This window comes from Scyliorhinus torazame, chromosome 19 (assembly GCF_047496885.1).
Source record: "Scyliorhinus torazame isolate Kashiwa2021f chromosome 19, sScyTor2.1, whole genome shotgun sequence".
In the NCBI taxonomy this organism is placed as follows: domain Eukaryota; kingdom Metazoa; phylum Chordata; class Chondrichthyes; order Carcharhiniformes; family Scyliorhinidae; genus Scyliorhinus; species Scyliorhinus torazame.
Window position 1 is genome coordinate 38,563,397 of NC_092725.1, and position 25,314 is coordinate 38,588,710.

General features: G+C 45.5%; 1 protein-coding gene across 4 annotated transcripts in view; it reads right to left on the minus strand.

Moving 5' to 3' along the window:
- ccdc77 (coiled-coil domain containing 77) overlaps positions 1 to 25,314 on the minus strand; it is a 182,593-nt gene that overhangs the window by 135,090 nt on the left and 22,189 nt on the right. For all 4 annotated transcript variants that reach the window (XM_072484198.1, XM_072484199.1, XM_072484197.1 and 1 more), the window contains 2 exons: positions 21,738 to 21,880; positions 21,194 to 21,290 (listed from right to left, as the gene is read on the minus strand). In XM_072484198.1, the coding sequence (XP_072340299.1) occupies positions 21,194 to 21,290; positions 21,738 to 21,880 (240 nt within the window). The remainder of the gene's footprint in view (positions 1 to 21,193; positions 21,291 to 21,737; positions 21,881 to 25,314) is intronic.

Genomic DNA, 25,314 nt, shown 5'->3' on the forward strand with positions numbered 1-25,314 from the left:
TGCAATAGCCTACTGTGGGGAACCTTATCAAACGCCTTGCTGAAATCCATATACACCATTTTTCTGAAAGTAAAATTGAATTTGGCAATTTACTTAGTCTTTTGAAGATGTGACAAGCAGGGTGGATAAAGGGGAACCTGTAGATGCAGTACATTTGGATTTGCAAAACGCATTTGATAAGCTGTCACATAAATGGTTACTACACAAGATAAGAGTTCATGGTGGTGGGGAGGTGATATATTAGCATGGCTTACTAACAGGAAACAAATATTAAGGGGTAAATGGGACATTTTCAGGTTGGCAACTAGTGGAGCACCACAGTGCTGGGGTCTCAATTATTTACAAACTAATAATAATAATAATCTTTATTATTGTCACAAGTAGCTTACAAAAACACTGCAATGGCGTTACTGTGAAAATCCCCTAGTCACCACATTCCGGCGCCTATTCAAGTACACGGAGGGAGAATTCAGAATGTCCAAATTACCGAACAGCACGTCTTTCTGGACTTATGGGAGGAAACCGGAGCACCCGGAGGAAACCCACGCAGACATGGGGAGAACATGCAGACTCCACACAGACAGTGACCCAAGCCAGGAATCAAACCTGGGTCTCTGGCGCTGTGAAGCAGCTGTGCTAGCCATGCCACCTATATTAACGATTATGCTGAAGGGACTGTAGCGAATGTTGCGGCCACATTTTCTGATGATACAAAAGTAGGGAAATAAGTTGTGAGGAGGATACAATGGCCGGAATTTCCCATTGCTGTTTGCTTTGGCGGGTTTGGTGACAGGAGTTGGTGTGAAAGCTTGCCGCAATCATCCCCTCCCAGTCAGTGAGGAGATTCAATGTCGGGAACAACATCGAATACATTTGCATCTCATTATTAGGCCTATATGTCAGAATCAAAAGATCCCATCAAAAAAATCCATCCACGGCGCCATGATCTAAGAACGGGGCGAATCACAACTGGCTTCAGAAGTACAACTGGTAAACAAACTAAATTAAAAAGGGGCAATTTAGCATGGCCCATCCACCTACCCTGCACATCTTTGGGTTGTGTGGGTGAAACCAACGTAGACACGAGGAGAATGTGCCAATTCCACACGGACAGTGACCCAGGGCCGGGATTCGAACCCGGGACCTCAGCTGTGTAAGCCGCCCGCAATCAAACATACTGAGGGGAATTCGGAGCTGAGCACTCGCGCAACAGCTCCGCTTAATCAGGAGTTTGACTGGTGGGTAGCGGGATCTGGCTCGGTGGACACCAGGTTTGACTTGGCCTACCGGAGTTGATTCCGAGGGAGACCCCACAGACTTCTTAGAACGGTCTCAGAGGGTAGGGGTGCCTGGAGCAGTGAGTCATCACGGGCTGACGGTTCAAACTCAATTCAGACTTGGGGGATGGGGTCCTTTCTGGAGGCAGCATGTTGTCAAGGGCAGGATAATTGACGAGTTCAGTCATCAGCATTCCTTTGCAGCTGAGACCGTACAGCTGTAACTCAACTGACATGCCTGAAATCAAACTCGGCACAAAACAATGTCCACTCAATTAAAGGTGACTTTGTAGGGTTGACAGGGTCAAGTGTGTGTAATGTATCTGGTGCCTAAGATGCTAGGTCTTGTATAGTTTCATTCCTTTTTAACTTTTCTGTCACAGACATTAGTGGTTTCGTGGAGGGCTAAAAGGTGTCACGATAATATTGGCAAACAGGATTAAGGAAAATTCCAAGGCTTTTTATACGTATAGAAAGAGCAAGAGGGAAGCCAGGGAAAGGGTTGGCCACCTCAAGGACAGGGGAGGGAATCTATGCGTGGAGCCAGAGGAAATGGATGAGGTACTAAAGGAGTACTTTGCATCAGTATTCACCAAAGAGAAAGACTTGGTGAATGATGAGTCTGAGGAAGTGTGTGTAGATAGTCTGGGTTACATTGAAATCAAAAAGGAGATGGTGTTGGGCTTTGGAGAGAATACAGAAGAGGTTTACCAGAATGTTGCCTGGTATAGAGAGGTTGGTCTTGAAACAAATTAAGGTAAATAAGTCCCCAGGGCCTGATGGGATATACCCCAGGAAACTGAGGGAGGAAATGCTGGGGCCTTCACATGAATTTTTGCATCCTCACTGGCTACAGGTGAGGTCCAAGAGCACTGGAGAATAGCCAATGTTGTTCCTTTCTAAAAGGGGAGCAAGGATAATCCAGGAAATTACAGGCCAGTGAGCCTTGTGCTCGGGAAATCATTCGAGAGGATTCTTCAAGACAGGATTTGGAAGCAAATGGACACATTGCGGGAGGCAACATGGTTTTGTGAAGGGGAGGTCGCATCTCACTAAGTTGATCGAGTTTTCGAGGAAGTGACAAAGACGATTGATGAAGGTAGGGCTGTGGATGTTGTTTGTCTGGACTTCAGTTAGGCCTTTGACAAGGTCCCTCAAGGTAGACTAGTGCAGAAGGTGAAGTCACATAGGGTGAGCTGACAAGTTGGATACAGAACTGGCTCGGTCACAGAAGACAGAGGGTAGCAATGGAAAGGTGCGTTTCTGAATGGAGGGCTATGACTAGTGGTGTTCCGCAGGGATCAGTGATGGGACCTTTGCTGTTGGTAGTATATACAAATGATTTGGAGAAAAATGTAACTGGTCTGATTAGTATGTTTGCGGACGACACAAAGGTTGGTGGAATTGCAGACAGCGATGAGGACTGTCTGAGGATACAGCAGGATTTAGATCGTTTGGAGACTTGGGCGGAGAGATGGCAGATGAAATTTAATCCGGACAAATGGGAGGTACTGCATTTTGGTAGGTCTAATACCGGTGGGAAATATACAGTAAATGGCAGAACCCTTAAGAGTAGTGATAGGCAGAGGGATCTGAGTGCACAGTCACTGAAAGTGACTGAGAAGAGTGCTGAGGTCACTGAAAGTGGCAACACAGGTGGAGAAGGTAGTCAAGAAGGCATATGGCATGTTTGCCTTCATCAGCCGGGGCATTGAGTATAAGAATTGGCAAGTCATGTTGCAGCTGTATAGAACCTTAGTTAGGCCACACTTGGAGTATAGTGTTCAATTCTGGTCGCCAAACTACCAGAAGGATGTGGAGGCTTTAGAGAGGGTGCAGAAGAGATTTACCAGAATGTTGCCTGGTATGGAGGGCATTAGCAATGAGGAGAGGTTGGATAAACTCATTTTTTTCTCACTGGAACGACAGAGGTTGAGGGGCGACCTGATAGAGGTCTACAAAATAATGAGTGGCATGGACAGAGTGGATAGTCAGAAGCTTTTTCCCATGGTGGAAGAGTCAATTACTAGGGAGACATTAAAGTTCGAGGGCAAAGCTTAGAGGAGATGTGCGAGGGAAGTTTTTTTTTTCCCCCAGAGGATTGTGGGTGCCTGGAACTTGCTGCTGGATGAGTGGTGGAATCAAGTACGATAGTTTAAGGGGCGTCGTGACAAATGCATGAATAGGATGTATGAATAGGGCAGCACGGTAGCCCAGGTGACTGTCTGTGAGGAGTTTGCACTTTCTCCCCGTGTCTGCGTGGGTTTCCTCTGGGTGCTCCGGTTTCTTCACACTGTGCAAGGATGTGGTTAGTGGATTGGCGATGATAAATTGCCCCATGGTGTCTGAAAGATTAAGTGGGTTGGTGGGTTACGGGGATAGGGTGCAGGCGTGGGCTTATGTAGGGTGCTCTTTCCAAGGGCCAGTGTAGCCTCGATGGGCAGAATGGCCTTCTTCTGCATTGTAAATTCTAAAAAAAAATATTAGAATTTATTAGAACAGGTCCAATATCAATCACCATACAAACAGATGATGAAAGAGTTTGATGATATCAAGAGAAATAGTGGATGCATGGGTGGTCATCTTCCAAGATTCTATAGACTCTGGAACAGTTGCTACAGATTGGAGGGTAGATAATGTAACCCCACCATCTAGTGGGGAAATTTCCAGAATCCGTTATCAAAGATTCTATAGCAGGGCACTTGGAAAACAATGGCAGGATCGTACAGAGTCAGCATGGGTTTAAGAATGGGATATCATTCTTGACAAATCTCCTGGAATTCATCGACAATGGAACTAATCTAGAAATTAGAGATCGAATAGAAACTTACAAGATAATGAATGGCTTAGATAGGGTGGACGTAGGGAAGTTGTTTCCATTAGCAGGGGAGACTAGGACCCGGGGCACAGCCTTAGAATAAAAGGGAGTCACTTTAGAACAGAGATGAGGAGAAATTTCTTCAGCTAGAGAGTGGTGGGTCTGTGGAATTCATTGCCACAGAGGGCGGTGGAGGCCGGGACGTTGAGTGTCTTTAAGACAGAAGTTGATAAATTCTTGATTTCTCAAGGAATTAAGGGCTATGGAGAGAGAGCGGGTAAATGGAGTTGAAATCAGCCATGATTGAATGGTGGAGTGGAATCAATGGGCCGAATGGCCTTACTTCCGCTCCTATGTCTTATGGTCTTATAATCGAGTTGACGAGGGGGAGCGAGTGGATGTGGTTTATTTGTACTTTCAGAAGGTTCACGACAAAATCTCAGATAAGAGATTGGCGCGTAAAAGTAAAGCACATGTGACTGGGGGTAGTGTATTGAGACGGATAGAAAACTGGTTGGCAGACAGGAAGAAAACGAGTAGGAACAGAGCAGAGTGGCAAAATGGCTAGCACTGCTGCCTCTCAGCACCAGGGATCCAGGTTCAATGCCGGCCTTGGGTGACTGGCTGTGTGGAGTTTGCACTTTCTCCCAGTGTCTGTGTGGTGGCATGATAGGGAGATATTAGGAACTTGGGTGGAGAAATGCTGCAGTGATTTGGACAAGCTGAGGGAGTGGGAAAATGCCTGGCTGATGCAGTATAATGTGGATAAAATGTGGGGTTATCCACAAAAACAGGAAGGCTTGTTATCTGAATGGCTTTAAATTGAGAGGGGGAAATGTGCAACGAGACCTGGGGGTCCTCATACACCAGTCACTGAAGATAAGCATGCAGGTGCAGCAGATGGTAAACAAGGCAAATTATATGTTGGCTTTTATAGCGAGAGGATTAGAGTACAGGAGCCAGGGTGTTTTACTGCAATTATACAGGGCCTTGGTGAGGCCACACCTGCAATTTTGGTCTCCATATCCGAGGACGGATGTTCTTGCTGTGGAGGGAGTGAGAGAAGGTTTACCAGACTGATTTCTGGGATGGCGGGACTGACTTATGAGTAGAGATTGAATCGGTTGAGTGGTAAGCCTGTGGAATTGGCTACCACGGGAAGCAATTGAAGTCAAAACGCTGTTTGTTTTCAAGAAGGAGTTAGATATAGCTCTTGGGGCGAAGGGAATAAAAGGATATGAGGTAAGGCGGGATCAGGCCATGACCATAATGAATGTCGAGTAGACCTCAAATGGCCTCCTCCTGTTCTATGATTCTAGCCTTCAGCATCAGCGAAGTAATGGAAGGAGTCACCAACACTACTATCAAGAAACATGTACTCAGCAATATCCTGTTCACTGATATTCAGTTTGGTTTCTGCCAAGGTCACTCAGCTCCTGAACGCATTATAGCCTTGATCAAAAGATGGATAAAAGAGCTCAACTTAAGAGGTGAGGAGAGAGTGAAGGCCTTTGGCATTAAGATGTATTTTGAGCAAGTGTCACATCAAGGGGCCGGAGCAAAATGAGAGCCAATGCAAATTAGAGGGAAAACCCTGCAGTGGTTGGTGTCAGCGCTAGCACAAAGGCAGATTGTTGTGGTTTTTGGAGGCCGATTATATCAGTCCTGGGACATCGCTGTAGTTCCTCAGAATGTGTCCTCGGCCCATCTTCAGGTGCTTCATCATAGGTCAGAAGTGGTATGTTCACTGACTGCTCAATGTTCAGCGCCATTCACAATTCCCAATGTACTGACGCAGTCAGAAGATCTTATGATCATAAGAAATAGGAGTAGGCCCTTGAGCCTCTCTGCTATTCTGGTTGATCTGACTGTGAGTTTATCTCCACTTTCCTGTCTGTGCCACATAGTCCTTGCTGTCTAACTCAGTCTTTTATATATCCAATGACCCTGTCTCCACTTAACTCTGGGGAAGAGAATTCCAAAGGCGAACAACCTTGATAAAGAACTTTTTCCATGTGCCATGGGAGTGCCCCTTTAAGAAATGTTTTTGTCTTATCACATGGCTTCAGTGATGTCATTGTGCGGGTGGAACTGGGCTGTGGCTCCGAGAAGTTTTACTTTGAGTTGTGATGGATGTCACGTTCGCCGCAGAATTTGGTTTGAAATAAGGCAACAGAAATTAATATGACCAGTATTTTAATTCAAAGTGGGATAAAGCCACTTCAGCTAAAGATCGTCCAGAAGTCACCATTTGAAAGGTGAAACTCCTTGCAGACTTCAAGGATCATTAGGATCCAAACAAATACAGGATAAGGAAATCCTTGCATTGACATACCGTAAATTCTCCAAATCACTCCCCTACAACTATAATTATTCAAACCATGACAGGAACATTCTTCAGATAAACAATACGACAAATCTTTCCTTATATAACTCTTGACATTTAGAATAACACCCTCAAAGAAGTGTCTGTTTGACAATCTATATATCTAAGAAACATGGCAACATTGAAAAGAGACAGATCTCTATACGAGTCCCTCTTTGCCAATATATCTTAAGGCACCTGACATTCACGCAGACACTAAGATAATTAAAACATATATTGATGATAATACATCAAATTAGCCATTTGGCTATAGGCAATTAACCAACAACACCGATAACAGAAACAGTCCTTGACCGCTTAGAAGATTTTATGTATATAAGGAGGAGGCAATTTAGTGAAAGTTACCTCTCCTCGTCAGTACAACTGAAGGGAGAAAAGCTCTGTTCAAACCAGCTTGCCTCGTCAGACAAAGACCTCGTGGTTTTTGAAAGTATGTTTCTGTTAAACTTCCTAGAAATGTATTAGAAATTGACAGGAGATACTTTAGGATTTTCCATGTTTTAGATATCTCATTCTCTTAAGAGAAGTTAGTGTGTTAGCCGATACCAAAGGACTGTTAACGGTGTTATATGATGAACAGATAACTAAAGACTGTTAATCAATTTATATTTTTAACTCTGCAATTCTGTACGTATCAATTGAGAGTATTTTACAATAAAAATACTTTGATTAAAATTATACTGTGTAGACTTACTCTCAAAGTTTAAAATCCTAGACGCTCATTTAGGAACTCTTAAATGACGAGGACCCACGACGACAGAGGTAACGATTTAGTTACAACTGGTGAATCTGAACTTTTCCCATAAAAAGTAACTGATATCCTGTTTAACTGTCTGAGACCCGGAAAAGCATTCTCCCATTGAGAGATCTATTTTGAGTCTTAGCAGAGAAACGGATTTCCCTCTTTTGGTGGGTTAACCTAAATCATACGTTAATAATAAGGTATCAGGTCCGGAATGACCTAAATCAGTCACAGAATTTGGACTGGTTTTGAACTGCACAGGTTGAAAGAAGTGCCTATCTTCATTTTAAAAGCTGTTTCCAGACTGCTTGATAACCTAAAAGATAATTGCTTTCTGGAAGGAATTCAAACCTGCTGCTGGGAAAGGGGACAAAGTATCACTAACAGGTCTTATACCAGTAAGAGTGCCGTGTGCTGGGCCACACCTTTGAAAAGGGGTTTCTGGTTTTACATGGATTTTGTTATTGAATTAGAACAGTTAAGGGGGAATTCATTAAGAGTTAAACGTAGATTACTGTAGCTGTGTGGTGTCTTTATGTTTGTAGCTGATAAAAATTCTTACTGTATGTTTATAAAAATGTTAACTAAATTTGTAGAATAACGCTTGTTTTTTTGATTAAAAGCACCTAAGAACTCTGGAGTAACACCTGAAAGGCAGGCTCTTGTGGTCATTGTAGCCAAAAATCAATAAACCATAATATACTTTGGTGTTTTCTAAACCCTGGCCCATAACACATGTCAGTGTGCAGCTTGACCTTCACCCTTCACTACATTCAGATTTAGGCTGATAAGTGGCAAATAACATGTGTGCCACACAGCTCCAATAAGTAACCATCTCCAACAAGAGATAATCTAACCATCCTCCCATGACATTCAAGACAGAGTGGATAGTCAGAGGCTTTTCCCCAGGGTAGAGGGGTCAATTACTAGGGGGCATAGGTTTAAGGTGAGAGGGGCAAGGTTTAGAGTAGATGTACGAGGCAAGTTTTTTTACGCAGAGGGTAGTGGGTGCCTGGAACTCGCTACCGGAGGAGGTAGTGGAAGCAGGGACGATAGGGACATTTAAGGGGCATCTTGACAAATACATGAATAGGATGGGAATAGAGGGATACGGACCCAGGAAGTGTAGAAGATTGTAGCTTAGTCGGGCAGCATGGTCGGCACGGGATTGGAGGGCCGAAGGGCCTGTTCCTGTGCTGTACTTTTCTTTGTTCTTTGTACTTTGGTTGGAATCCCCACCATCAACATCCTGGGAATTACCATGACCAGAACCTGAATTGGACTCGCCATATAAATACTGTGGCTACCAGAGCAGGTCAGACACTAGGAATCCTGCAGAGAGTAACTCACCTCCTGACTCTCCAAAGCCTGACCACCATCAACAAGGCACAAGTCAGAAGTGTAATAAAAAACTCTCCACTTGCCTGGATGGTTGCAGCTCCAACAACACTCAAGAAGCTCAACACTATCCAGGATGAAGCTACCCGCTTGATCGGCACATCACCACCTTCAACATTCACTTCTTTGACAACCAATGCACAATGGTGTTATGGACGAGGCGTTTTCAAAACCCCAAAATGTATCATGGAGTTCAACCAACCTCTCCCTTTAATGGATTTGTTGCTTTTCCTAGCACACGGCTTTTTCCCTAGGTGTGGTATTACAACTATGGAAGGTGGGTTTTTAAACACAAAACACTGTTTATTCCATGAACTCAACTTGAGGTTGTTTTCGTTGGAGAGAAGAAGGTTAAGAGGAGACTTAATAGAGGCATACAAAATGATCAGGGGGTTGGATAGGGTGGACAGTGAGAGCCTTCTCCCGCGGATGGATATGGCTGGCACGAGGGGACATAACTTTAAACTGAGGGGTAATAGATATAGGACAGAGGTCAGAGGTAGGTTCTTTACGCAAAGAGTAGTGAGGCCGTGGAATGCCCTACCTGCTACAGTGGTGAACTCGCCAACATTGAGGGCATTTAAAAGTTTATTGGATAAACATATGGATGATAATGGCATAGTGTAGGTTGGATGGCTTTTGTTTCGGTGCAACATCGTGGGCCGAAGGGCCTGTACTGCGCTGTATTGTTCTATGTTCAAATAACAATGACCTATTTTATAAACAAAAATGAATAAATAATAAATAACAAAAATGAAAACTAGCCCTAATTGGCAACTGCCTTGTCACAAGTAACACTCTCCAAAAATATAATTTAACAGTCCAATATATAATTATCTGTAGCAACGACCTATACATACTATACAGTATATATTAACAACCCTGAGAGTCCGTCTGGTTCCTCCCCGCCCCCCCCCCCCCGATCCTGGGCTGCTGCTGCTGCCTTCTTTTTCCCATTCCGTCTATCTTTCTGCGAGGTATTCGACGAACGGTTGCCACCGCCTGGTGAACCCTTGAGCCGACCCCCTTAGGACGAACTTAATCCGCTCTAGCTTTATAAACCCCGCCATGTCATTTATCCAGGTCTCCACCCCCGGGGGCTTGGCTTCTTTCCACATTAGCAATATCCTGCGCCGGGCTACTAGGGACGCAAAGGCCAAAACATCGGCCTCTCTCGCCTCCTGCACTCCCGGCTCTTGTGCAACCCCAAATATAGCCAACCCCCAGCTTGGTTCGACCCGGACTCCTACTACTTTTGAAAGCACCTTTGTCACCCCCATCCAAAACGCCTGTAGTGCCGGGCATGACCAAAACATATGGGTATGATTCGCTGGGCTTCTCGAGCACCTCGCACACCTATCCTCCACCCCAAAAAATTTACTGAGCCGTGCTCCAGTCATATGTGCCCTGTGTAATACCTTAAACTGAATCAGGCTTAGCCTGGCACACGAGGACGACGAGTTTACCCTGCTTAGGGCATCTGCCCACAGCCCCTCCTCGATCTCCTCCCCCAGCTCTTCTTCCCATTTCCCTTTTAGTTCATCTACCATAATCTCCCCCTCGTCCCTCATTTCCCTATATATATCTGACACCTTACCATCCCCCACCCATGTCTTTGAGATCACTCTGTCCTGCACCTCGTGTGTCAGGAGCTGCGGGAATTCCCTCACCTGTTGCCTCGCAAAAGCCCTCAGTTGCATATACCTGAATGCATTGCCTTGGGGCAACCCATATGTCTCGGTCAGCGCTCCCAGACTCGCGAACTTCCCATCCACAAACAGATCTTTCAGTTGCGTTATTCCTGCTCTTTGCCACATTCCATATCCCCCATCCATTCCCCCCAGGGCAAACCTATGGTTGTTTCTTATCGGGGACCCCCCCAAGGCTCCAGTCTTTCCCCTATGCCGTCTCCACTGTCCCCAAATCTTCAGTGTAGCCACCACCACCGGGCTTGTGGTGTAGTTCCTCGGTGAGAACGGCAATGGGGCTGTCACCATAGCCTGTAGGCTAGTCCCCCTACAGGACGCCCTCTCTAATCTCTTCCACGCCGCTCCCTCCTCCTCTCCCATCCACTTACTCACCATTGAAATATTAGCGGCCCAATAATACTCACCTAGGCTCGGTAGTGCCAGCCCCCCCCCTATCCCTGCTACGCTGTAAGAATCCCTTCCTCACTCTTGGGGTCTTCCCGGCCCACACAAAACCCATGATGCTCTTTTCAATCCTTTTAAAAAAAGCCTTCGTGATCACCACCGGGAGGCACTGAAACACAAAGAGGAATCTCGGGAGGACCACCATCTTAACCGCCTGCACCCAACCTGCCATTGACAGGGATACCATATCCCATCTCTTGAAATCCTCCTCCATCTGTTCCACCAACCGCGTTAAATTTAACCTATGCAATGTGCCCCAATTCTTAGCTATCTGGATCCCCAGGTAACGAAAGTCTCTTGTTACCTTCCTCAACGGTAGGTCCTCTATTTCTCTACTCTGCTCCCCTGGATGCACCACAAACAACTCACTTTTCCCCATGTTCAATTTATACCCTGAAAAATCCCCAAACTCCCCAAGTATCCGCATTATTTCTGGCATCCCCTCCGCCGGGTCCGCCACGTATAGTAGCAAATCGTCCGCATACAAAGATACCCGGTGCTCTTCTCCTCCCCTAAGTACTCCCCTCCACTTCTTGGAACCCCTCAACGCTATCGCCAGGGGCTCAATCGCCAGTGCAAACAATAATGGGGACAGAGGGCATCCCTGCCTTGTCCCTCTATGGAGCCGAAAATATGCAGATCCCCGTCCATTCGTGACCACGCTCGCCATCGGGCCCCTATACAACAGCTGCACCCATCTAACATACCCCTCTCCAAAACCAAATCTCCTCAACACCTCCCACAAATAATCCCACTCCACTCTATCAAATGCTTTCTCGGCATCCATCGCCACTACTATCTCCGTTTCTCCCTCTGGTGGGGCCATCATCATTACCCCTAACAACCTCCGTATATTCGTGTTCAGCTGTCTCCCCTTCACAAACTCAGTTTGGTCCTCGTGGACCACCCCCGGGACACATTCCTCTATTCTCATTGCCATTACCTTGGCCAGGACCTTGGCATCTACATTTAGGAGGGAAATAGGTCTATAGGACCCGCATTGTAGCGGGTCCTTTTCCTTCTTTAAGAGAAGTGATATCGTTGCTTCAGACATAGTCGGGGGCAGTTGTCCCCTTTCCTTTGCCTCATTAAAGGTCCTCGTCAGTACTGGGGCGAGCAAGTCCACATATTTTCTATAGAATTCGACTGGGAATCCATCCGGTCCCGGGGCCTTTCCCGCCTGCATGCTCCTAATTCCTTTCACCACTTCTTCTACCTCGATCTGTGCTCCCAGTCCCACCCTTTCCTGCTCTTCCACCTTGGGAAATTCCAGCCGATCCAAGAAGCCCATCATTCTCTCCCTCCCATCCGGGGGTTGAGCTTCATATAATTTTTTATAAAATGTCTTGAACACTCCATTCACTCTCTCCGCTCCCCGCTCCATCTCTCCTTCCTGATCCCTCACTCCCCCTATTTCCCTCGCTGCTCCCCTTTTCCTCAATTGGTGTGCCAGCAACCTGCTCGCCTTCTCCCCATATTCGTACTGTACACCCTGTGCCTTCCTCCATTGTGCCTCTGCAGTGCCTGTAGTCAGCAAGTCAAATTCTACATGTAGCCTTTGCCTTTCCCTGTACAGTCCCTCCTCCGGTGCTTCCACATATTGTCTGTCCACCCTCAAAAGTTCTTGCAGCAACCGCTCCCGTTCCTTACTCTCCTGCTTCCCTTTATGTGCCCTTATTGATATCAGCTCCCCTCTAACCACCGCCTTCAACGCCTCCCAGACCACTCCCACCTGGACCTCCCCATTATCATTGAGTTCCAAGTACTTTTCAATGCACCCCCTCACCCTTAGACACACCCCCTCATCTGCCATTAGTCCCATGTCCATTCTCCAGGGTGGGCGCCCTCCTGTTTCCTCCCCTATCTCCAAGTCCACCCAGTGTGGAGCGTGATCCGATATGGCTATAGCCGTATACTCCGTTCCCCTCACCTTCGGGATCAATGCCCTACCCAGCACAAAAAAGTCTATTCGCGAGTAGACTTTATGGACATAGGAGAAAAACGAGAACTCCTTACTCCTAGGTCTGCTAAATCTCCATGGGTCTACACCTCCCATCTGCTCCATAAAATCTTTAAGTACCTTGGCTGCTGCCGGCCTCCTTCCAGTCCTGGACTTCGACCTATCCAGCCCTGGTTCCAACACCGTATTAAAATCTCCCCCCATTATCAGCTTTCCCATCTCTAGGTCCGGAATGCGTCCTAGCATCCGCCTCATAAAATTGGCATCATCCCAGTTCGGGGCATATACGTTTACCAAAACCACCGTCTCCCCCTGTAGTTTGCCACTCACCATCACGTATCTGCCCCCGTTATCCGCCACTATAGTCTTTGCCTCGAACATTACCCGCTTCCCCACTAATATAGCCACCCCCCTGCTTTTCGCATCTAGCCCCGAATGGAACACCTGCCCCACCCATCCTTTGCGTAGCCTAACCTGGTCTATCAGTTTCAGGTGCGTTTCCTGTAACATAACCACATCTGCCTTAAGTTTCTTAAGGTGTGCGAGTACCCGTGCCCTCTTTATCGGCTCGTTCAGCCCTCTCACGTTCAACGTGATCAGCCGAGTTGGGGGGCTTCCTACCCCACCCCCCCTTGTCGATTAGCCATCACCTTTTTCCAGCTCCTCACCCGGTTCCCACGCAGCTGTATCTCCCCCAGGCGGTGCCCCCCGCCCATCCTCTCCCATACCAGCTCCCCCCTCCACGCTTCATCCGCCGTCTCAAAGTAGTGGTGCCTCCCTCGATATGTGACCCACAGTCTTGCCGGTTGCAGCATTCCACATTTTATCTTCTTTTTATGAAGCACCGCCTTGGCCCGATTAAAGCTCGCCCTCCTTCTCGCCACCTCCGCACTCCAGTCTTGATAAACGCGGATCACCGCGTTCTCCCATTTACTGCTCCGAGTTTTCTTCGCCCATCTAAGGACCATTTCTCTATCCTTCAAGGAGGAATCTCACCACTATGGCTCTGGGAATTTCTCCTGCTCTCGGTCCTCGCGCCATCACTCGGTATGCTCCCTCCACCTCCAACGGACCCGCCGGGGCCTCCGCTCCCATTAACGAGTGCAGCATCGTGCTCACATATGCCCCGACGTCCGCTCCCTCCACACCTTCAGGAAGACCAAGAATCCTCAGGTTGTTCCTCCTTGCGTTGTTTTCCAGTGCCTCCAACCTTTCCACACATCGTTTCTGATGTGCCTCCTGCGTCTCCGTCTTCACCACCAGGCCCTGTATATCGTCCTCATTCTCAGCTGCCTTTGCCTTCACGACCCGAAGCTCCCGCTCCTGGGTCTTTTGTTCCTCCTTTAGCCCTTCGATCGCCTGTAGTATCGGGGCCAACAGCTCTTTCTTCATTTCCTTTTTGATCTCTTCCACACAGCATTTCAAGAACTCTTGTTGTTCAGGGCCCCATGTTAAACTGCCACCTTCCGACGCCATCTTGGTTTTTGCTTGCCTTCCTTGCCGCTGCTCTAAGGGATCCACTGCAATCCGGCCACTTTCTCCTCCTTTTTCCATCCGTATCCAGGGGGGATTCCCTTCTGGTTTACCGCACAGTGTTTTTAGCCGTCAAAATTGCCGTTGGGGCTCCTATCAAGAGCCCAAAAGTCCGTTTCACAGGGAGCTGCCGAAACGTGCGACTCAGCTGGTCATCGCCGCACCCGGAAGTCTCAACCAAAATCCTTCTCGATTGACAGTCTCTTTGAACAAAGCCTCTGCACGATCCATCCATTCCTCTACTCCTCCGCATTTCTCTTCAGAATCAGATACTTTAGTTCAATCTGACCACAGAGCCCGTTGTACATCTCCAATACAGGAACATTGGTGATCACAGCTTTCAGGCAGTCAAATGCCTGTTGAAAGTCCGCTGTCCATTGAAATTTTTGACGTTTCATTCGCAAGTCCATCAGTGGAGTAATCACGCCACAAAACCTTTGCACAAAGTGTCGATCAGATTCATTCATGCTAAGAGATTGATTTATTTTCCTTCGTCTTGAGGGCATCGGAAGCTCCGCAAGTGATTTGGGCTTCTCCAAATTCACTTTCAGCTAGGTTCATCACCAAACCCGCCAGCTGAAGTCGATCGAAGAACTCCATACGATGTTTTAAATGTTCTTTCCATGTCTGGAAGTTGGAAATAAAAGCAGATTGTCCCACTTTCTCCATGCAATCCTTCAATGGTGGGACAGGATAAGAGTCTGTTCTTGTAACTGCATTCACCTTTCGATAGTCCACACACAACCGTTGGGTACCGTCTGGTTTAGGTACTATCATTATGGGTGAGCTCCATTGGCTGCAACCCATTTCAATTATACCATTTTTAAGCATACTCTCAATCTCTCTGTCAACCTGTGCCAATTTTAAAGGATTAAGTCTATATGGATGTTGTTTGAAAGGAACAGTATTTCCCACATCTACATCATGTATAGCCATTTTAGTACTTCCCAATGTATCTCTACAGACTTGCCCATGTGATATCAATAACTCTTTCAGGTCAGTTTGTTTTTCCTCTGGAAGTTAACTTAGCAATTCATCCCAATTTTTAAGAACATCCTCATTTTCCAATTTAATTTGAGGTATGTCAAATTCACAGTCATCTGGATTTGGTTCGTCATGGAGTTAGAATCATTAAAACCTCTTTTCTTCTTCCCTTTCAAAGTATCTTTTAAGCATATTCACATGACACACTCGGTGAGTCTTCCTTCTATCTGGTGTTTTTACCACATAATTCACCTCACTTCATTTCCTTTCAATCTGATAAGGTCCACAAAACCTAGCTTTTAAAGGCTCCACTGGTGACAACACTAAAACTTTATTCCCACTGGCAAAACTACGAACTTCGGATTTCTTGTCCGCTACCCATTTCATCACATTTTGTGCAACTTTCAAATGTTGTCTAGCCAATTCACCTGCTCTATTTAATCGTTCCCTAAAATTTGACACGTAATCCAATAGTGTAATTTCCGATTTCTCACCCACCAATTTTTCCTTAGTCAATTTAAGTGGTCCTCTTACCTCATGACCAAAAATTAGTTCAAAAGGAGTAAATTTGGTAGACTCATTAGGTGCATCCCTAATCGCAAACAATACGAATGGAATTCCTTTATTCCAATCCTCTGGATAATCTTGACAATACACCCTCAACACTGTCTTTAATGTCTGATGCCACCTTTCTAACGCTCCCCGCGATTCTGGATGGTACGCACTTGATTTAAATTGTTTTATTCCTAAACTATCCATAACTTCTTTGAATAACTTTGAAGTAAAATTTGTTCCTTGACCCGATTGAATTTCTGTGGGTAGTCCAAATCTAGTAAAGAATATAAGTAACTCCTCCACAATCCTTTTAGCTGTAATATTACATACTGGAATGGCCTCTGGAAACCTAGTAGACACATCCATTATAGTCAGAAGATATTGATTACCGCTTTTTGTTTTAGGAAGCGGTCCTACACAATCGATTAGGACCCTTGTAAAAGGTTCCTCAAATGCTGGAATGGGTATTGAGGGCGCTGGTTTTACCACTGCTTGAGGTTTCCCTATCACTTGACATGTGTGACCTGATTGACAAAATTTAACTACATCTTTATGTAGTCCAGGCCAATAAAAATGTTTCTGGATTCTAGCTTGAGTTTTCCTTATTCCCAAATGACCTCCCACTGGTACCTCATGTGCAACTCGCAACACCTCCTTTCTGTACCCTACCGGCAATACTACTTGATGAACGTCTGCCCACTTTTCATCCGCCTGCATATGTACAGGTCTCCATTTTCTCATCAAGACATCACTTTTACGGTAATAACGCTCTGGTATACACTCAGATTCCTCTTCCGTATATGCTTTCTGATACATCCGTTTTATTTTTATATCTTTCTGTTGCAACTCTGCCAATTTTCCTGAACTAAAAATATCTGCCTCATCCTCCATCTGTTCTTGTTCTTTTTCAACCATCTGATCAAAAATAGTTTCTGATAATTGCACCTCAACTTCATCTTCACTCTTTGATTTCTCCTCTTGTCTTAGCCTGTGATTTTGCGACCTTGTTACTACACAATCCGGAAAAATCCCAGGATATTCATCCTTCAACCCTTCAGTTGTCTGATTTTCCACTGGCTTATCAACCACAGTAGGCATCACTCCCACCTGCGATCCAGCTATATCATTACCCAAGATAAACTGTATTCCTGGACAAGATAGTTTATCTATTACTCCTACTACCACTTCACCACTCTTCACTGGACTTTCCAACCTTACATAATGGAACGCTACTCCTCTCACCCTGAATTCCACATATCACCACCTTTTCTGGCAACATTCTTCCCAAACTACATAATTCCTCATCTTTTACCATTAAAGATTGATTAGCCCCTGTATCTCTTAAAATTGTGACTTCTTTACCTGCTCCTCCTGATACACATGAATAAACTTTACCCACACAAGTAAATTCTTTAAAGACATCTTGCTCCTTCTTAACAATTACTTCTTGAACAGGCTGTACAATCCTTCGCTTCCCTTGGGATTTCCTTTACCACGCTAACAAACCCCACTGTCTTATCCTGTTTTACCACATCAGCTTTCCCAGTGCTTTTCTTCAACCACCAACACTGTGACTTTACATGGTCTAGTTTATTACAGTGAAAACATCTGAAACTTTTCTTTTCTTTTCCACCCTCCTGGATTTAATTAAAAATCTGAGGTACACTCTCTTTATTGTCTCCCATCAGATCACCTTTACCTTTAGCACTTGAGTATTTCTCATGTCCCCAGTTTCTATCCCTCATAGGCTGAAACAGATGTCGGAAACCAATCTTTAATTTATGAACTAATTCATAATCATCTGCCATTTCCGCTGCTAATCTCAGTTTTAACCCTCTGTTCTTCCACATGAGTTCTCACTACATCAGGAATTGAATTTTTAAACTCCTCCAAAAGTATAATTTCTCCGAGAGCTTCATACGTTTGGTCAATTTTCAAAGCCCTAATCCACCTATCAAAATTACTCTGTTTGAGCCTTTCAACCTCCATGTATGTTTGACCAAATTTTTTCCTTAAATTTCTAAACCTTTGTCTGTAAGCTTCAGGCACTAGCTCATATGCACTTAAGATGGATTTCTTCACCTCCTCATAAGCTCCAGATACCTCCTCCGCTCCGGTAATGATGCAAACACTTCACGAGCTCGACCTACCAGCTTTGTTTGAATCAGTAGCACCCACATGTCCTGTGGCCATTTCATTTGTTTCGCTACCTTCTCAGATGAAATGAAAAAGGCTTCCACTTCCTTCTCGTCAAACCTTGGCAATGCTTGGACATACTTAAATAGATCCTCACCATGTCTTTGACTATGACGCTCTGTCTCATTATTCTCATCCATCTCCTCCAACTGTACGTGTCCCTTTACGTCTGCCAATTTTAACTGATTGTCATGTTTCATGGCCATTTTCTGAAGTTCAAACTCCCTCTCTATCTTTTTCCCTGATCTGTATCGCCCTTTCTTTGTCTTTTTGTTCTGCTAGGGCTATTCTTTCTTCTCCTTTTCTTTTTCCTCTCTCTTTCTCTTTCTTTTTCCTCTCTCTAACTCTCGTATGCAAGCCGCTTTAATTCTCTCTCATGTTCCATTTGTTTAATTTGCAACTGAATTTTTGCCATTTCCAATGAGTCAAACTGTATCTCAGGCAACTTTAAATGCTTAACCACCGCCATAATTACCTCAGCTTTTCGCATTTTTGTCAGGTAACGTTAACTGCAATGTTTTTGCCAAATCTAAGTCTATTTTTACTCTCTGAAAGTAAGGTATCACTTGTTATCATGTCCACCTCCAAAAACTTCTGAGCCTCTGAAAGAGCCATTGTTCACAACACTCTCCCCACTTAAACTAAAATACCACACTGGAAAAGCAACACTCCTTCACTGTCTTTAAATTCACAAAAGCCAATCCAATAGATAGGCTTTTATCCCGGACGAGCCCCCAATTGTTATGGGCGAGGCGTTTTCAGAACCCCAAAACGTACCATGGAGTTTAACCAACCTCTCCCTTTAATGGATTTGTTGCTTTTCCTAGCACACGGCTTTTTCCCTAGGTGTGGTATTACAACTATGGAAGGTGGGTTTTTAAACACAAAACACTGTTTATTCCATGAACTCAACTTAACATCTTAAATAAACATTGGATCTCTGAACACCCCTTACTTCAAAGATAACTCAGAAAATATTGAAACAGTAAATAATTCCTGAAAATGTTCCTTCAAACTTCCAAGACTTAACACCTTTAAACAAAATCACATCAGGTTAAAGGCTTCACTATTATCAGTTGAAATCACCCAAATGATCCAGAGATGGCCTTTCATGTCAGAGATCCAGCTTCCCACAAACACAGACACTCCCAAGCTCTTTTCAAACTTGCAGCTCTCTGGAAACACAGACACACACCAGCTCTTTTTCAAAACTTGCAGCTGTCTGGAAACACAGACACACACTGCTTTTTAAACTGAAATTAAAAACCTGCAAAATGGCTGAGCTGAGCTCAGCCCCACCCACTCTCTGACATCACTGTTTTCTTAAAGGTACATTGCTTAAACATCCATGTCTTAAAGGTACCCTCACATGACAATGGCCTTGTATGCACTGCTGGAACCCACCAACGCTCCTTCTACAGCACCTTCCAAACGAGAACCTCTATCATCCTGAACAAGGGCAGCAGATGCATGGGAACGCCATCACCTGCAAGTTCCCATGCGAGTCACTTCAAAATATATTGCCGTTTGTACACGGTCGCTGGGTCAAAATCCTGAAATTCCCTCCTTAACACCTCATGGACTGCAGCAGTTTGAGGTGGTTGTTGAGCACCACTACCTTCTAAAGGGCATTTGCGAATGGACAAAGAATATTGACATATCATAGAATTTACAGTGCAGAAGGAGGCCATTCGGCCCATCGAGTCTGCACCGTCTATTGGAAAGAGCACCCTAGCACCGGAATGTGGCGACTAGGGGCTTTTCACAGTAACTTCATTGAAGCCTACTTGTGACACTAAGTGATTTTCATTTCATTTCATTTCACCTAAGCCCACACCTCCATCCTATCCCCGTAACCCCACCTAACATTTTTTAGACACAAGGGGCAATTCAGCTTCGTCAATCGACCTAACCTACACATCTTTGGACTGTGGGAGGAAACCGGAGCACCCGGAGGAAACCCACACAGACACGAGGAGAACGTGCAGACTCCTCACTGACAGTGACCCAGCAGGGAATCGAACCTGGGACCCTGGCGCTGTGACGTCACAGTGCGAGCTACCGTGCTGCCCATTGATGAGACTTTGAAACTAGTAATGGATCTCAAAGCATGGGATACAGAAAAAAATATTTTTTTACATTTTATAGATGTAGCAACTAGATTTAGTCTGTCAACCGGATTTTTTAAAGACAAAAAAGTAATTATCAATCAAATAATGGGAGCGATGGATAGGAACAGGGCCGGGAGCACCAGCTAAATTTTTGAAGGACAATGGAGAATTAGCCAATTATGACTTCAGGAGAATGAGTGAAAATTTGAATTTTGGAGCGACGCTGAAGTCCTTTTAGCAATGGGATAATCAAGAGAAATCACATTGTGATTTACAGGTGCAAGGGGCAAAGTCGAAAGGAGCAAAGTCGAAAGGAGATGTGCGTGCAACGGATTAAAAAAAATTTTTTTTACACAAAGGATCGTGGGTGTGTAGATGATGGTGGAAGCAGGTACGATAGTGACGTTTAAGGGGCGTCTTGACAAATACATGAATAGAATGGGAATAAAGGGATACAGACCCCGGAAGTGTAGAAGGTTTTAGGTCAGGTGAGCAGCATGGTCAGCGCAGGCTTGGAGGGTCGAAGGGCCTGATCCTGTGCTCTACTTTTCTTTGTGGGCAATATATGCAAAACACACTCCAGATGTCTGGGGTCACAGGCCGTATCGATTACGACATGGCAGGAATTCAACAGTGCGCAACCATCCCCTGGCTTTTGAGGGACCTACTATTGGTTCAATTTTTGCAGAACATCCGAATGCCATGCATGCAGGGAGGCAAGCATTTATTCAGGCAGCGGGTTCTGAAAAAAATTGAGGAGAGCTTTGAGATATCAAATCAGGCCATGTGAAATGAAGTATAAGCCCGAGAATATGGATTATTGTAAAAGGGAAAGACAGAAAAATTAGTGAGATCCAAGAAAATTTACAGGCACCAATTGCAAAACAATAATCTTGCACCATGATGGTCAAACTGTTAAGAATACATCCCTAGAGCTTTACTGGGACGGATTAAACATTGACAAAACCTGAACAGGTGATGGAAACTGAAGAATAAATGTAATTTTGTAACTGGATTCTCCAAATACAAAAAATATGAAGAGCTGTTCCTTCACTCAGCCCATGGAGTAAGCGACATTACCTTGTGAGGTGGCTCTTTGTGAAAGTACGTGGTTGCTTCTGCTTCAGGGCCCACCAGGGCCAAGAGATGTTGAATCTTTTTCCGATCTTCCAACTCCCTACAATGACCAAATTTGACAAAATGTCAGCTCATCACCAGAAAAATTTTAGATTGTTCAGTTTTTATCAAGATATGGGTAGCACTAATGGGGGATGCAAGACTGGCCAAAGCAACACCGGAAGTTAAATCTGAATCGGGTTCGAATGATATGTACTATCTGCGCCTGATTTGATGAGGTGGGCAGCACTATAGAAGTAGAAGTAGGTGCGCGTTCTGGTGGAGAGGACAGATGAAAGCCAACAATGGAAACTGTCTGCTTCAGCATAATTTTCATCCAAATTTTCTTATGGCATCAACTTCTAACATCCACCAAACAAACACCTATTACATCTGGTATTTGGTGCCGCCTACTTCTAATTTGAAAATATTGTGTCTCAGGAACATGGCAGTCCTGCTTTTCAGGGATCTTGCCACAGCAGCAATTCACTGAAATCTGGTTTCCTACCTGATCTTTAGCCGGTCATTTTCAGCATAGAGTCTCAGTGCATGTTCACGCTCTTGAAAGAGGTAAACCTGCATATCGCTGAGTGCCTTCTGTAACTCCTCAATTTCCTCTTCCCTCTGCCGCATCTCCCACTGGAGTTTATGCTGAGAAAATAGTATTTCACATCATTGTACAAATTAAATGATAGCACAAACGTGGGTTTGAGATCAAAAAAACCAGCAACACTAATCGCAAGTTAGCTGAGCATCTGTTGTGTACAGTGGTAACAAGGGGATGTACACATATTCACACACTAAATATCTTAACATTCTTTAATTTCCCTCCTGGAGTTTAATGTCACAAACCACCACATCTGTCATTAATTCTTCCGTGGGTTAACTAGAATCAGAACAATACAGAAGGAAGCCATTCAGCCCTTCTGTATTTGCTTTTGGAAAGAGTTATCCAACTGATACAACTCCCCTACTCTTTCCACATCATGTTTTTCCATTTCAATTACATAGCCCTTTGGAAAGTTAGTATTGAGTTTGCTTGCACCACTCTTTCATGTAACTGAAATCCAGATCATAATTTTCTCTGTTTCAAGTGAGTATTTGTTTTCTCTTCACAAGAGAAAGGCTGAAACAGATATTGCAGGTAAAGAGGGAGAATGGTATAAACAGTGAAAGAAACTGTCAAGGGGTTTAGCATTTTTAAAGGTGAATAAACCACCAGACCCAGATAGTGCGTATCCATTTGCTAAGAGAAGCAAGGGAGGAATTTTTTCAATCCTACAGGTGTTGTGCCGGAAGACTTTTTTCCCCAATTAAAGGCAATTTAGTGTGGCCAATCCACCTATCCAGCACATCTTTGGGTTGTGCGGGCAGACATGGGGAGAACGTGCAAACTCCACAAGTACAGTGACCCGGGGCCGGGATTGAACCCGGGTCCTCTGCTAAACACTATGCCATCGTACCACCCTTCTGCCAAACAACTTGAAGGTGGCCGAGAATAAAAGGCTAGAACTGCAGGCTAGACAATGCAATCTTGATGGACAAATTACTGCAAAAAAATGAAGGACAATATAAACTTTCATTTAGAACAAGGCAAGGGAATATACAATCAATGTAAGGATACTAGAAAGAAAGGAAGCTTGATCCACAGATCCCTGAAGGGAGCAGTAGATAGACAGGATGGTGATGAAGATATACAAGATACTTTATTAGCTGAGGCAGAGCACAGAAGAACTGGGAGATTAAATCACGAGTTGGAAAAACACTCGCTAGGCCACAGCTAAGTGCTGCATATAGTTCTGGTCACAGCATTCCAGGATAAGGTTGCACTTAGAGGGAAAGAAGGAAATTTACAAAGTGTTGTCAAGAATGGAACATTTTATTTTATTATTTTTTTGTAAATTTGGAGTACCCAATTCTTTTTTTTTCAAATTAAGGGGCAATTTAGCGTGGCCAAACTACCTAACCTGCACATCTTTGGGTTTGTGGGGGTGCGACCCACGCAGACACGAGGTGAATGCACACTGTCCCAGAGTCGGGGTCGACCCCGGGTCCTCGGCTCCGTGAGGCAGCAGTGCTAACCACTGCGCCACCATGCTACCTCTTGGAATGGAACATTTTACCAATGAGGAAAAAGGTTGCTTTCCTTAAAGCAGAGAAGATAGTGAGGAGATTTAACAAACAACAAAGAAAAGTACAGCACAGGAACAGGCCCTTCGGCCCTCCAAGCCTGCGCCGACCATGCTACCCGTCTAAACTAAAATTTTCTACACTTCCGGGGTCCGTATCCCTCTATTCCCATCCTATTCATGTATTTGTCAAGATGCCCCTTAAACGTCACTATCGTCCCTGCTTCACCACCTCCTCCTGCAGCGAGTTCCAGGCACCCACTACCCTGTGTAAAAAATTGAGTTGAGGTGCATAAAACTGCAGGGCCTGCGGTGTGGATTGACATAACTTAGCAGAGAGATTGATATAAGAAAGCTAGATTTAAAATAACTGTCAGGAGATTTAGAGGGCAGTTGATAAAGATTTGTTCGAAACTTCCGGGTGCGGCGATGACCAGCTGAGTCGCACGTTTCGGCAGCTCCCTGTGAAACGGACTTTTGGGCTCTTGATAGGAGCCCCAACGGCAATTTTAACGGCTGAAAACACCGTGCGGTAAACCAGAAGGGTGTTCCCCCTGGACACGGATGGAAAAAGGAGAGGAAAGTGGCCGGATTGCAGCGGATCCTTTGGAACAACGGCAAGGAAGGCAAGCAGAAACCAAGATGGCGTCGGAAGGTGGCAGTTTCATATGGGGCCCTGAACAACAAGAGTTTTTGAAACGCTGCGTGGAGGAGATAAAAAAGGAAATGAAGAAAGAGTTGTTGGCCCCGATATTACAGGCGATTGAAGGGCTGAAAGAGGAACAAAAGACCCAGGAGCAGGAGCTTCGGGTCGTGAAGGCGAAAGCAGCAGAGAATGAAAACGATATACAGGGCCTGGTGGTGAAGTCGGAGATACAGGAGGCACACCAGAAACGATCTGTGGAGAGGTTGGAGGCACTGGAAAATAACGCAAGGAGGAACAACTTGAGGATTCTTGGCCTTCCTGAAGGTGTGGAGGGGGCGGACGTCGGGGCATATGTGAGCACGATGCTGCACTCGTTAATGGGAGTGGAGGCCCCGACGGGTCCGTTGGAGGTGGAGGGAGCATACCGAGTTATGGTGCGAGGATCGAGAGCAGGAGAAGCTTAAAGAGCCATAGTGGTGAGATTTCTCCGTTTTAAGGATAGAGAAATGGTCCTTAGATGGGCGAAGAAAACTCGGTGTAGTAAATGGGAGAACGCGGTGATCCGCGTCTATCAAGATTGGAGTGCGGAGGTGGCGAGAAGGAGGGCGAGCTTTAATCGGGCCAAAGCGGTACTTCACAAAAAAAAGATAAAGTTTGGAATGCTGCAACCGGCAAGACTGTGGGTCACATATCAAGGGAGGCACCACTACTTTGAGACGGCGGATGAAGCGTGGACTTTTATTGGAGAAGAAAAATTGGAATGATTGGACTACGAAAATGAACGTTTGGACAAAGTGGTGGGACGAGTGGGGGGGGGGGGGCGAAGAGGGATTGTATGATTAATCCTGCGGTATGGTAACTTTTCTTTCTCCCACAGGTGGTGATGGGGGGGAGGTGGGGAGGGAGAGGAGATGGGGCGTTGGCCATGGGAGGCGGGGCCGAGGGAGAGGCGCGGGCTTGGTTCCCGCGCTATGATAATTATGGCGGGAATAGAGAAGCAGGAAGGAGGGGGCGCCGCACGGGGCGAGCCGTGATCACGGGGGGAAGCCGAGGTCAGCCAGAGTTTGCTGACTTGTGGGAGCAACATGGGGGGAGTAATTACGCTAGCGGGGGGTCTAGCGTGGGGGGGGGGGGGAATTACTGGGTTGCTGCTGCTGGGGAAAGGGGGGAGTGGGTACGGGAAAGGATGGGCGGGGGGGCACCGTCTGGGAGAAATACAGCTGCGTGGGAACTGGGCGAGAAGCTGGAAAAAGATGATGGCTAACCGGCAGGGGGAGGGGGGGGTGGGAAGCCCCCCAACTCGGCTGATC